Here is a 14,439-nt window from a genome sequence, read left to right on the forward strand (position 1 = left end):
GGCTTAGAGGTTTTTGTTAATAATGTTTTGCCTTTTTTTCCAGTTAGTTCCTTGGTATTGTTTTTTTGTTTCCTTGTGACAACAAATATGCAAATAATGTGTTGGTTTTTTACAGTACAAGAAGAGATGAGCATTCTGTACAAACAATGTGTTAGATTGTCTGGTGTTAAAAGAATGGTCAATCTAAAGTGTGTAATTTTAGGGAATTGACAAAAATCCCTTATTATGTAGATGGTATTACTGGATAGAAAAGTAGGATGGCTGCAGAAGATAAAAGAGTGTTCCTTGATTATTGTGGCTACATTTCTTCTGAAGACTTAAATCATAATGTAGTTAATAAAATGTCTGATTGCTGCTTAGCTCAGAATAAAGCTGTGTGGATTTTTTTTTTCTCTCCCTGTAGGCAAAATTTTTAGCTGCTTTGGGAAGCATAATTACAGAGACAACTGCCATTCCAGAAATAAAGTCATAAGACTCAGGGGGTTTTTGCCTTTTTGGGGGCTTGGAATCAGTTTATGAGATTAATGAAGTAAATTTTGTAAACATCAAAATTCAGGAAATATTTGAAGGATTTTTTTCAATCCATCAACAAAATTCAATAACCAGGTGAAGGAGGAAATCAGTGTGGAATCCTAAAAAGCCCCTTATTCTTTCTCACAGAACTCCAGCTTTCTCTCTGAAGCTCTCTATCCTGTACATGCAACAAAAACTGAGGAGCTGGATCCCTCCTTCAGCCTGCACGAGACCATTGCAAAGGTAAGAGAAACGGAGATCTCTTTTATACACACTTTCCTCTTGAATTTGCTAATAATTTTTAATTACAGTCCATTGTTTTTCCTATTAATCCTTTGAATATAGTTAAAAATTGTGGAGTTTTCACTGGGATCAACATCAGGCATGTTCTTTACATTGGTCAACTTGTGTGATCAAAGCAGTTTCACATGCAAATGCTCCTTTTTGTGTGGTCCAGTTGTGTTTTGCATGCTTCCCATTAAAGTTCCTGGTGTGGGAGCAGGGCACTGTGCCCCAGCTGATGGCAGGAGACAGCAAATCTGCTGCTGTGGGTTTTGTCAGGGGGGAGGACACTCTGAGGGCACCTTCACACACAAAGTCTTGGCTTTGTCACTGTCACTGGGGTGTTCCCAAGGACCTGTCCTGGATTCTGGGGAGTTCCCTGCAGAGGGAATGCTCCCAGAGCTGATGTTCTGACTCCCCTCCCCTGCTCCAGTGGAATCCTCCCTCTGTGTTAATTATTTCACAATTTCTCCTTGCTCCCAAGTGCTGCTGCCTCTGTCAGCTCAGCACTGCTTCTGCAAAGGGGCAAATCACAACTTGATGGGTTCACACACTCCCAGCAGCTTCTATAAACCACAGTGGAGCAGCCTCACAGTTTCCTTTTTCTTTTTCCTTTATTCAAAGCTGCTTCTTTGGCAAAAGCAGCTGCTGTTGAATCATTTCTTCTGGTCACAACAAAAGTGAATTCACAAAGATCATCCACGTGTATATTTAACATGTAGGTGGCTCAGCATCTCTGGCAAAACAGACACTGAATGGTCTTGGGGTTGTGGAGGGGTTTCTTTATATTTGTTTGTTTGCAGTTATTACCTGTTTGCTTGGTTATTTTTTTTAAAAAAAGGGCACAAAATCCTAGACATGATTTTAAAGCCTGTCAGAATGTGATATTTAAGGAGCAAGCACCAACAAGAGTCTTCTCTGAAGCTCTTTTAATGGAATTAATGTCTTTAAACCATCCTTGATAGCAAAGTGGCTGAAAAGATTCATCAAATCTCTTTCCAGACTCTGAGGGAAATGGTTGTGTGATTATTTACTGCATAGTTAATTTGTGATTTACTAAAATAGTGTGTGATGAACCACATGTAATCTGGATAATCTGTAATTTCGTATTTGCTCTATAATGTTGAACAATGCAGAAAAATATTTATTAGATACTTGACTTGAGTTATTTTGATTCTGTTTAAGTAATTACATATTATTTTAAATAGTGTCATTGAGCTTTACAATTTTCTTTGATAAAACTTGATGGAGATTGCACTAGGATATGACTGGATTTTCATAGGAAGATTATAAAGATGAATACTATGTGCAGCAGTGGAGTGACATCCTGAGCATTTCAGGGAAATGCTGTAATTTAGTTAGTTAACTAAGTACTATTAATGCTGTTCCTTAGTCTGAAATCTCCATATTTTCGTTGTGGTAAATGAGACCAAGTTATTTTTTTTTAAAGATTATAAAACTCTTGTTTTATAATAAATTACTCATTTAAAAAGCAAACAAAACAAAACAAAAAACCAAACAAACACAACCAAAAAAAGAAAACCCCAACAAAAACTCAAACAAACAAAACTCACCAAAACCAGTAAAACAAGCAAACCAAAAATAACCCACCAAAATACCCAAACCAAGACTAGTGAGAAATTGTCTTGTAGTTAGAATTTCCAGTCCCCAGCTAGAAATTAATGCTCCTCAGGTACTCCTTTGGGTACCTGCCAAAGGACTGTTCATACACCCCACTGCAATTGCAAGTAAAGCAGGTGTCATACCTGCTTCAGAAATTTTATCCTTTAGTTTCAAAAGACTTGTCACACAAAACTGGTTTTTTGGATTTAGAGAAATTAAATATTCAAATATAGTAAGTTCAGCATTTGGTAATTTTAATTGGCTTTTTTTTTTCTCAGAAATGGTTTATGAAAACATTTGAAACTATAACTTCTTATTCTTATTTTTCACTGCAGATCACTCACAGTCTGCTTTGCTTGTATGGCCACTCAGGCTGATGGAAAAGCTTGTTTTGATTTGAAACCCTTCCTCTCCATTAGGGAAATAGGATTTTAGTGTTTTCTTAGGTTTTATCCTTGTATATGGCTTAATACTAAATAACAGTGTAAAAGTTTCAACGGAGTATTTTCCATGAGTTTTGGTTATCATAATCAGCTAACTGTGCCTTGTGCTCTCTGACCTCAGTGGGTGCCCTAATTTCGTGGACACTTTGAAAAGGAGGAGATTGCTGAATGTGGCAAGAAAAAATGAATGAGAGATATTAATTGATGTTAATTGATCAATCTGTAATCTGAGTGCTTGGACAATCTCATTTGTCAGAACAATTAATATTCAGATCTTGGCACTGAAAAGGTGGATTCAGGGTGGATTGCTGTGGGAACCATGCTGATCTGAAGCATTCAAAGAGAAATCTGTAAGCTTCCTGGTGGCAAAGAGCTAAAGCATTCAGTAGTGTGATGCAGCACAAAACTTGGTAGTATCTAGAGATTTACAGGCCTTGTAATTTCAATATATTAATGCATATTATATCAAGTATTATAATGGAGGACTGTGTGGCAGAAAAGGGATTTTCCCACCTGACCAGAAGTCAGATAAAACTGCTTTTTTTGATCAAATGCACACTCAGAAAAGTACGTGCTATTGTTTAATAAACTTCGTCACTGTTACTCAGCACAGTATTTCATGGTAACCAGTCAATTCAGCGATTAACCAGATTGAAAACAATTTTATGTCCCCTGTGTGCTCACTAGAGCATCCTCATAAGAATGTTGATGCAGCTCTGAGAGTTTGAATGCCAGACCCCTGACAGTGGATGCCACTGGAGCCACTTACCCAGGACCAGCCATGAAATAATCTCATGTTGAATTTTACTCTGTCAGGCACCAAAGTCATGAAAGGCACGCCAGAAGTGACATAATTGGTTTTATGATGAGTTGTGGGTGCTGACAGATAACTCTTGAGAAAATTATTAGTGAACCTGAATTATTCTACACTCCAATTATGGAATTGCATAAAGCAGAACTACTCTAATGCAATTAACTTCTGAACATTAAACAAAACAGCAAGAGGGAGGAGTGTTTCCATTTCTAGAGAAAATAAGGGGAGGTTTGTGTAACATACTGTGATATTTCCATTTTTTTAAAAAATATAAACACTTCCAAGGAGATGACAGACAGGTTCTCTTCCTGAAGCAAAGGGAATGAGAAGTATGCAAATGGAACGAAGAGACTGCTGGACTGCTGGTAAATGAAATTCACATTTTGACCACAGATAAGGTGCAGCACAGGATTGTTGACTTGAGGCATTTTCTAACAGGATCGTACAGTTCTGTTCCTCTGAAGCATGGAAGGGATATTTATTCCCATTTACCTGTTGTTTTGTCCCATTGATTCTCTAATGTAGGGGGCACTCATTCAGATTGGCAGTGCACTGATGTCCATAACCTTGGTAGTTCCTTTCTCTGTAATCTCTCTAAAACTGAAAATCTGTGGTTTGGTGCATGGTACCTCTGCCAAGTATTTTAATCTTCCTGCATGGTGTTTTTTGTTGGGTTTGTTTTGTTGGTCTTGTTTTGTTTTGTTTTGTTTTGTTTTGTTTTGGTGGGAGGAGGGTGTTTGGTGTTTGATTTGTTGGTTTTTAGGGTTTTTTTGCATGCCAAGATAATGCAACATATCTAAATTAACATGAAGGTCTCAAACTCTTAAAATCCCAAATACTTTTGGGATTTTGCAGATTTCGAGTCAGCAGAGCAGTACTATGAACAGAATGTCTGTGTGGCAGAGTTTTATCTTTATACATTAACAGTGATTTATTCCTGGTGTAGATATTTCAGGAGACTACATTCATATTCCTGTGTTATTCCTACTGTATTGTGCCCTTTTGGGAATAAAATCATTCTTGGAAAAGCTCTGTGGCATTGTGCCCAGGAATGCCAACAGTTACATCTGTACATTCTATTGAGGTATTTTCTGTTTTCATTTAGAAGTTACTTCTGTGTAGAGATAGAGGACTTGGCAGAATCGTTTGAGCAGCAGAGACACAGTACTACTCCAGTCAGAATTATAGCACCTAAAGTGTTAAAGAGCTTGTTTGATGTGGGCAGAACTCACCTGAAATATTGAGCAAACAGAAGTCTGCTGCCCCTGAAAATGTCTCATACCCCAGCCCAGAAAAGCCTTTGTCCTTGCCCAGGCAGATCTATGGCATCCTTCCCCCTCGTCACCGTGGAGTGCTAGCTGGAAATTCTTCCTATATGATTTCCATCATGAAAATGTGGCACTTTGGAGTGTCAATTTTCACAGGTAATTTCTCCAGTTAGCTTTCTTCAGTGATGTATTCTGTTGGATGTAATTTTTAAAATCCCTGCCTTCAGCCGCGTGTGCCAGACTTTCCTGTCGTCTCTTGGTCTCTGCATCAAAGGCACGACTCCTGCACAGACCAACAGAGCTCTCCTGTCTTTTTGGAGGTGAATTGTCTTATGGTTTTGTTCTTTCAAAATGAATTATCCAAGCGTCCAGTTAAGAAGCAGGGGTATGGACTGAATGAGGTTAATAAAGCAGGAGAACAGGTCTCGTGAATGACGTGAGGACCACGGTGGGGGCCTGATCAATATCCGTATTTCAGTCTGCTCTTGCTACTGAATTTTTAGATGTGGAGTTTGACCTTGTGGTGCATCTACCAGAAATGTCTGGGAGTACCATTACTGTGCTCTGTCACACATGAAAACATGTTTTTTGGGCTGAGAAACTGCACTATGACTTGGGCATCTCAATTTTTCTCTTTGTCCTCCCACAGCTAGCAGCAATTCATGTGTTTTTCAGAGCTCTCATTTGCTCCAAGGTGATGGAGCAGCATAGGTGCAGTGTAATGTGCCAGTGGCTGTAGGCACTCCCTAATTTAAATAATTTGCTTTTTTTTCCTGACCAACATCTCAAATCCTAGCTCTGAGAATCTTACTGGTATTTATGGTTGGATGGTATTTGAGCTGTTTAAAGCACAACTCTATTGTCTGTGGTGACACTGTGAATACAAACAACCCAAACTTGGTGTTTTCCTGCAGAGCAGCACAGGCACCAGTATTTCACAGGAATGGTTTGATTTAGCACATATTCTCTTAAGCACACAAGTGAGACTCTTTGTTTTACCTTTAGCCTTCGTGCATGAAAGAACATATAATCCAGTTCAAGCAGAGGGTAAATACAAACCTGCTGAAAACTCCCTTCTACCAGTGTGTATTTTATTCTGTGGCTATTGTCAGCAGCAATAAAAACAAGAACAAATCTGGTGATATAACCTGGCACAGTAACTTCAGGGATGTTCTATTAATTGTGGTGAATAGGGAAGTAAACAACATTCAAGGGGGAAAAAAAAAAAAGAAAAAAGCTATCTGGGGATTTTCTCAGCATTAGATGTGAGAGAGGTGGCTTTGCTGCTAAAGACATGAGGTTTTCTGACAGACAGTCATACTGTGTTTGGCCAGACAGCATATTCTCTATCTGCTCCAGCATATTTAGGGGAGATATGCTTGGAATTTCTCAGTAGCTCTTTGTTCCTAAAAGCAAGTAGCCTCAAGGACTCTCGCACTTTATACTTGAACTCTGATGGATAAAGACTAGGTAATAAAAATAAGCTGAAATTGCAGAACCTCTGGTAAAAAATTGATGAACCAGCTGTACCATCCAACACAGCTCAACTTGGTTAAATCAGGTATTAAAAAACAGGTCTATTCCCCTACCCTCTGAAATTGTCCATATCTTTTCTGCTGATATGCTAATATGCTTCCTTCAAAATGGAAGAATGATTACAGAACAAAACTAATTACATTTCCTCCTGTGAAATATATTTGTGAGGTTGTGGGAAGATGTCAAGGCTCCAGTATTACAAGATTGTTTCTGGGCTTTTTTTCTATTGTTTATTAGTCACTGGAATGTAATTTCAGCTTAGATGACTCTGACAACTATGAAAATACCAAAACAACCAGGAACTGTGGTTTCAATGAACAAGAGAAAAATCAACAAAAACCCATTGGTAGCATGGCTTGTGCAGAAACCATCCCCATGGATTGTCCGTGAACATTCTTAACTGTTCAGTTCTCTGACTAAAAACAGAGAATTACTTCTATATTCCTTAAGTATTTTTGATGTTGCAATAAAACTCTGTGTTCTTTAAGAAGATTATCATTGGCTTCTGTCAGAATGTGTCTTAACCAGCTTGGTCTTTGAAACCATTAGTTCCTGAAGTTCTCCTTTAGACCAGAATTGTACTGGGGTACTCTCAGTATTTGTCTGCCAACTGTCAGTAAAAAGGAAGAAAAATCATCATTTTTCAAACCAGAGTTGGAATTTAAGTAAAGGAAGCAATTTTTTCAGCTCCATCTGATCTAATCAAACCATAGGATAAACACTTAAGCTGATACATAATGAATCATCCTAAATCTTAGGATAGAAAGCCAAGATTGATGTTGTTTGTACATCTCATGGAACACACTTTTTACTGCAAATTTCAGCAATCTGAATAAGCAAAAGAAGATAGGTAAGAGTGAGAGGAAACATTGTTTAATCCCTATTTTATATACGAGAAAATGAAATGCCATGAATCAAAAATGTTATTTACAGTAACCAAGTAACCACTTCCTCACCTGAATACAGAATGAACTTTTAAAAACTGATTTGTTTGAAGCTGTAGACAAAGACTGGAATATTTCAAAGCTGGAGCTACGTTTCTGAAGGTGCAATACAAGAAATATTTGGGATTTGCTGAAATTTCAGCTACTGGGTGTGACCAGCTGAACTTCTTTTTCTGTCCTGAGGCCATGTGAGTGCCTGTGTTTGTTTGTTAGCTAGTTAGTTAGTTAGTTAGTTAGTTAGGGACTTACCTGCCTTGGAAAGAAGTTACATTTTCCACAGCAATTCTTTCCCTTGCTGTGCCTTGTTTTAGTTTACATCTGACTGCTGCTCTCTCAGCAAAGATGTCTGTGACAGGTGTTTTTATTTTGGTGGGAAGTTTTGCCTGCTGGTTGATGATCACGGCTGTACAGAGAAGCCACTTTATATTTATTGCACAAGTCAAATGATTGTTTTCAGTTTGTCCAATAGTGGCTTTTTACTACGTCATGAGAAAAATTTATTGTGCATCCTTTGCTATTATTTCAAAAGTGTAAGTCTGCTGTGAGGGATGTCAAACAATTGGACAAGTGCATCCATTTTCGAAGGAAATTCAACACATGTGTTTATGGAATCATAGAATAATTTGATTTGTATTCAACCACTGAAATCCAACAACTTTAAATCTGAACAAATCTAAAAAAACAAATCTGAAGCTTGCTTCTCTAATAGGTAGGAATATGCCTGGGGCTATTTGAATATTCCCCTGTTTCCCACTATCCTGTTCTTCACACACTTAGTTACAGAATTTATCAGACTCTAATTTTATTAATCCATTCTTTAGCATCAGTACTACCCTAGGCATTTGTTACTGGCACACGTGTACTGGAATTGGTGGCTTTACAAGGAAGATGAATTTTTCTTTAAAGAAGATGCCAACATTCTAGAGGAATAGTTCCTCTGGGTACTCTAAAAGTACCTTGTCTGTTGTAGCAGCTCTCTGTAGGAGCTCTTTTCTGTCTACAGATCTTTTGACAAAGATGTCAAATCAGACAGTTCTTTCCCCAGTGCATGCCTCTTAAAACATGAAGTTTCTACTAACAGTAACGTAGTAATGCTTTTTTTTTTTCTTTCATTTTTTTCTTTTTTTTTCCCTTTTTTTTTTTTTTTTTCATTTAGACTATTCCAATTTACATTTGAGTGAATATGACATAAAGTCAGTGGAACTTTAGTATATGCTCAAGTGACAAGGGATGGAAATAGCTGCTTTTGTACTAAGAGTTAATTAGCTGGTTTTGCAAACAAATTGCAGAAAGATCTGGGGAAATACAGCAGCTAAAGTGAATGTTTCTTTATTTTTATTAATTTTTAGAGCATACTTGTAACTTCCTTTGGTGTACAGTGTATTCTAGATGTGTTTTTCTTTGTATTGTTCTGTTACATAGCTATGATGATATTGCAGATGCTGAAGTCTACAGATACTGAATTTTGTTTCATGAGCTCGCTCCTGAATTCAAAACCAAGTTTTTAAGGCTTTGGGTTGTCTTAAGGAATTTTGAAATGGCACATTTCCTTAGGAGACTTAGCCCAATCCATAGTGGTTAAAACCATGTCTTTAAATGTGGACACCTGTTTTGGTGCCAGAGTGATGGCTGAACTTTTCTGCTGCCATGCTCCTGATACTGAGCATTTATTGGGATTGTAGCCATCCAGAGGAGGAAGGATAAGACTGAAATTAAACCTCTAGACAATGCATAAGAAGTGTGTGTCCTGGGGAAAAGCTCCTGAGAACCAACATACTCCATCTGAGGGATGGGATGCCTGGAGGAACCTAGAAGTATAAATTAAGCACAAACTAATGTCTGCCCTTATTTAAATTTAGCTCTTAAATCCTGGTCAAGAGCCAAAAGAAACAGCTGAAACTTCAGATTTCAGTGTGCAGCACCATGAAATTCTCTACTTGCATTTTACACTGTGTGGCACTGGCAGGAGTGGCTGGGCCTGGTTCAGAACTCTGCTCTTTGATGCCTTCATTGCAGATGTGCTGTGAAAATCTGATCCCACTGGCAGATAATCTTTATTCGAAATTCTTATTCTGAATGGTTTTTTTAACTGGTTGTGTGTGACAAGCCTGATGTATTCTCAGTGATAAAAAAATCCTCAAGATGCTTTTGTAACATAATCCTGTGCATGAAATTGTGCTCTGCCCTTGTCCTTTTTTTTCTTATATTTTGTCTTCTAATATGTTGATATGCAGACAGTTCAACTGGGTATAACTAAAAAATAAAATTACATGTTTCTAAATAGATCTCCTGAAATGAAAGATTGCAAAATTAGCATGAAGACTGTCTTTTCAAATACAACTGGACAACATGAAGAAATGTTGTCAAGTGTAGAAGCTGTGAGACAAAACCAGTGTATACTTAAAAAATTTATGATGAATCAAAAAACAATGTAAATGAAGGTATTACAAAATCCCAGCAAGAACATCTTGTTTGTAGAGCTTTTTTTGTTACAAGTGTAGTCAATAAGAGACTATTCCCAGTTTGCTGAGACACTCAAGGATTAAACAGCCAGCATTACACTAATTAATGTTAGTTTCAGAGCAGATGATGAGCCTTGAACTAGAATTATAAAACTGAAAGTGTTTTTCAGAGAACTGTGGGCTGAAGACCGTGTATCAGAAAGGGTGGGGATGGTTAAACTGTGTTTTCTTATTTCAGCAGGGACAAGGAAAGAGATTATCCTGCAATAACATCAGGGCTGGGTTTTCTGATTCAGCAGCTTTGGGAAGAGAAAGGCTCTGCTGAGCAGTAGGGAATTGTCTGTCTCCATTTCACCTTTGTGAGCCTGAGCCCACATTTCAGTTTGCTGTTGGCAAAGCCCTGCAATCTCTGCCCCAGACAGAAGGTGTTAACAGCAATGAAAGAATTCAGGCACCTGATGTAGGAGAGCAGCACCCACCTTCTTGAGTCCATTCCTGCTGAAGGTCCCTGGGGGACTGGAGGATTCCAGAGTCACAGAGTATTCCCACCTGGAAAACCAGGAGGGGCACAGGCAAATAAACCAGACTCCCCCTGAGCAGGGTCAGTTTGGCCTTCAGGACTCACATGCTCAAGTACAATCCCATTTTCCATTTGAGTCCAACAGAAGAGATTCAAGCCTGTGTGTTGATGTTAATGAGATTGAATTAACCAACAGGAGTGATCACCCCACCCACCAGCAGTTCCTTGGGCCAGGGGCTGGGTTTTGTCTGTAGCAAACCAACCATAAAACCAAAGCAATATAAAAGATATACCTTCCCACAGTGGAAATGGTATTTCTATTTCATAAGCAGAGATCATACGCCGGCTATGAAGCTATTTTTTATTTTAATACCTTCTTGTAAAACTAATGGATAGGAGTTTCATAAATTGCAGCCTAATTCCAACCGTGCACATATAATATTGATTTTAAAAGGTACAGCATCTGTATCATCTACTAAAATAATTCCAGTTCAAAATTTAAACTAACATTACAAAGTACTGAATTTCGACCTAAATGTTCCAGGACAAGAATCCAGTAGCCAATAAATGAAAAGCAACATTTCAGAAGGGTAGAAGGGAAGAAGGATAGAAGTTGTTCTAGGGTAATGGAATAGGATATTCTAGTATGCTGCAGCCTTTTCCTCATCTAAAATTGATATGACCGTAGAAATAAATGGAAATTTCTTCAAAATCAGGTTATCAATAAAACTGTATGTCCTGAGTGGTGCTTACTTTAAGAAGCCATTCATAAAAAAAGTAGTTTTATCTTAGTTATGTGATAATTCTTCAGTCTCAGAGAGTGCTTGTCTTTCCCTTAGATGAAAGAATGGCCCATTTATTTTGCTGCTGAGATGTATCACTGATGGGTGTACATGGATACTGGATGATATTCTGAGACGGTGCCAAAGTTCCACTTAATCTGTTCTAAATTATCACAGACCAGCAGCAAAGTAATCTCACATCAGATGTGATCCACCTACTCTTGGGTGACTTCTTCTTTAGAACAATCAAACTCCAAATGGATAACATTTATTTTCTTGGCAAAACAGTTCAAAGTCCTAAGTGGCCAAATAAATAGCAACACATTTGCATCTGACTGGTTTTTTTTTTTTTTATTTATTCAAAGCAGTTAATTGGTGAAGTTATTCTTCTACTGGCTTATTCCAGCTGTGTATACACACAGACTTAATGTAATTGAAATACTTGGAAAAAGATACTACTAAAGATTATCTACTCTGTGATATTTTCTATGTTCTTATGAGATATGTTAAATGTAACACAGGTTTTATTATTATTAATTAAGAGAGTACTGGCAGTTGTAGACTCTGGCAAACTGGCAGACTTTTAATCACAGCTTTGCAAAACATCCAAAGCAACAAAAAATTCACCGTCTTCTTCTCAAATTAGTTTATTTTTGCAACATATCATGATTCTAAGGGATGTATTGCCATTTTTTAAAGAACAGCTTTTAAAACACGGAAGTGAAAATAGCGTGATTTTTAATTTTTTTTAATTTCCTCTCTAGGGTGTTTACTTGAGATACCATTTTGAGGAATCTATTTTTGATAGCATTGTGGCATCGGACAAGGCACCAGCATTTCTTAATCATTCAGATTTCCGCTTCTTAAAAACTAGTGATTAGTGCCCTCTGTTAGGTAAATGCACCTGACAGAAACAGATGAGCCCAAAAACTCCATTACAGCCCTGTACTTCAGTGAGGTTCACTCTGCCTTCACCCAGTACAGGAGCCAATGGCTGATGTCAAGGGCTCATATAAAAATTATTTGTCAGTTTTTTAGCTGCTCATGAAGTGTTTGAGTCTGTAAGTGCGGATGCACCCTCAGATATTCAGGTACAAACTGAGAGGCAGCAGCTGCAGATCCAACTCTTCATATTTCAGAATTAAGTATCTATTTTTGGCTTTGTGAATGCCAGACCTGTTGGGAATTCAATTATAAACCATATTCTGGATCCTGTTGGTAATCTCCCAGCTCTGTGCTGTGCTTGAGACAGGAATTCAGTCCCAAGGCTTAAAAGGATGCAGAGGAGCACTCTGCAGACAAAAGGCTAAATACTTGGATTTATGCAGCTGAAAGACTTGATTAGACTCAGCGGAATAAGTGCTTGGCTACAGAAGTTTTAAGTGTCATTAAAAAGCAAAATTGATTGAATCAACATGGAGAAAAAGTTCCTTTTTCTTGTCTTTATTTTCACTTCAAATAAGGAGAGTATTGCCTTGGATGGGTAGAGCCTGGGGCTCAGCACATTGTGTCCTTTGATTTTTGGGTGCTGCTCTGTCATGAGATGATTTGGCAAATGAGTTTTTAATAGAAAGCCTGTATGTAATATAAGGAATTATATAAATAGTATTTATGTGAAGCAATTTCTGTAAGTGCTTAAAGAAAACGTAGCAACTTTCACTGTTTCATATCTTATTTTTAATATAATTTATTGACCTTCCCATGGAGGAACATTTTTGGAATTTAAGTTGTCAGTTCAACTTTTTTCCTGCTTTTCAGAAGTGTCTCAGGAACCTGAGTAAACAATTCTTAAAATAACAAGGACTACTCTCTTCCACCTGTCTCTGCTTCATCACTTCTGTTTCCTTGCCTCTTGCCTTCCTGTCACCTGTATCCCATCAAATCCCGAGCTGAGTGCCAGGTTTTAACACCTGCTGTTGGAATTGGATTTTCCGAAGGCTTTGGAGCTAATGTAATAATTAAGCTCATCAGACATCTCCATCAGTTGAACGTTGCTTACCCTGTGGTTTCCCAGTCCCCCTGAGCCAATCTGGATTCTGCCACGGAGTGAGCAGGCTTGGGTTCTGTCTGACAGAACAGCAATCATTTGGGTTTGCTGTTGGTTTTGCTCTAGGCTTTGTTTTGTTTTCAGCTCTCAGATCTGATTTGCCACGCGGGCTTTGGTGCCTGTGGAAAGATGTCAGTGAAAAGTGCACGTGGAACGTGGCACAGGGGTTATTTATTCCTGTCACAGCATCATTCCTGTTGGGCTCTGCAATCTGAACTGAAAGGGTGTTAAAGCTGGCCTGAGGACGATCAGTTCTTTGCACGCCAGTTCTGTGGCAAGTTGATTCCTAGATCTGCTTAAAATGCATGCCTTAAATGTAGATAGTCCTCTCTGCATCTGCTGTTGATGGTATTCCAATAGAATAGTAGAAAAATCGTGGCTAAACATGCCATATAATGACAAATTGCTGTTTTTACAAATAAACCTCAACAACCGAGGAGTTTTGTGGATGGAATATGATTTATTTTGAACTTTGAAGGAGAACATGAGAAACAGATTACAGAGCCTTTTATGAAACTCATTATTACATCTGGACTTCAAGAACTCACTGTAGAAATTCTGATTGGAATTTATAGAACATGATTAAGAGTTAATGTGTAAGGGCTGTGTGTGTAATTTTAAATTCTGATGCTAACATCTGAGCCCCAAAACTGTGATTTAGAACTAAATCTATTGCTTGTACTGGCAAAGTGCAAGGGAAAAATCAAAAACTAATCAAAACTTTATTTATGTTTTATTGGTAAGATCTACATATCTGTTATGGTTTGTATAAATCTGTTGTGGGGTTTGTAAATACACTTTCATATTAGTGAATCCATTTGGACAATATTTGCTGAAAACCTAAGGGACATGCATTACTTGGCATTTAGGGAAGTATATGCTTCAGTGAAATTCCTAAAAATGCTTTCCTCTTTTAGTTCTGGCAATCTTTATGATGAGTTATTGAACACTGAGCTCTATGAAAGCAGATTTGCATCTCCCAGTTTTATTAGGGAACCACTGTTTTTATTTACCACTGATAAACTGGTTCCATAATGCAGCTTTAGTGTTGCTCAGTACTTAAAGACAAACTAGTTGCTGTGCTGTATGTTTAAGAAAGCTCCTTTTCAGAGTTAAATCAAACACAAATCTAGCCAAGCCTGACTTGTGGCATTTAGTTTGCTGTTTAGTTACTCAGACTCCAATGTTTTTGTTGTGTGCTTCTC

The 14,439-nt window shown here is 37.9% G+C and overlaps 1 protein-coding gene across 1 annotated transcript in view; it reads left to right on the forward strand.

Moving 5' to 3' along the window:
- NAALADL2 (N-acetylated alpha-linked acidic dipeptidase like 2) overlaps positions 1-14,439 on the forward strand; it is a 227,352-nt gene that overhangs the window by 170,177 nt on the left and 42,736 nt on the right. Inside the window, exon 11 of the mRNA XM_066326482.1 lies at positions 661-756. Within this exon, the coding sequence (XP_066182579.1) occupies positions 661-756 (96 nt within the window). The remainder of the gene's footprint in view (positions 1-660; positions 757-14,439) is intronic.

The sequence above is a fragment of the Sylvia atricapilla genome, chromosome 10 (genome assembly GCF_009819655.1).
Source record: "Sylvia atricapilla isolate bSylAtr1 chromosome 10, bSylAtr1.pri, whole genome shotgun sequence".
In the NCBI taxonomy this organism is placed as follows: Eukaryota; Metazoa; Chordata; class Aves; order Passeriformes; family Sylviidae; genus Sylvia; species Sylvia atricapilla.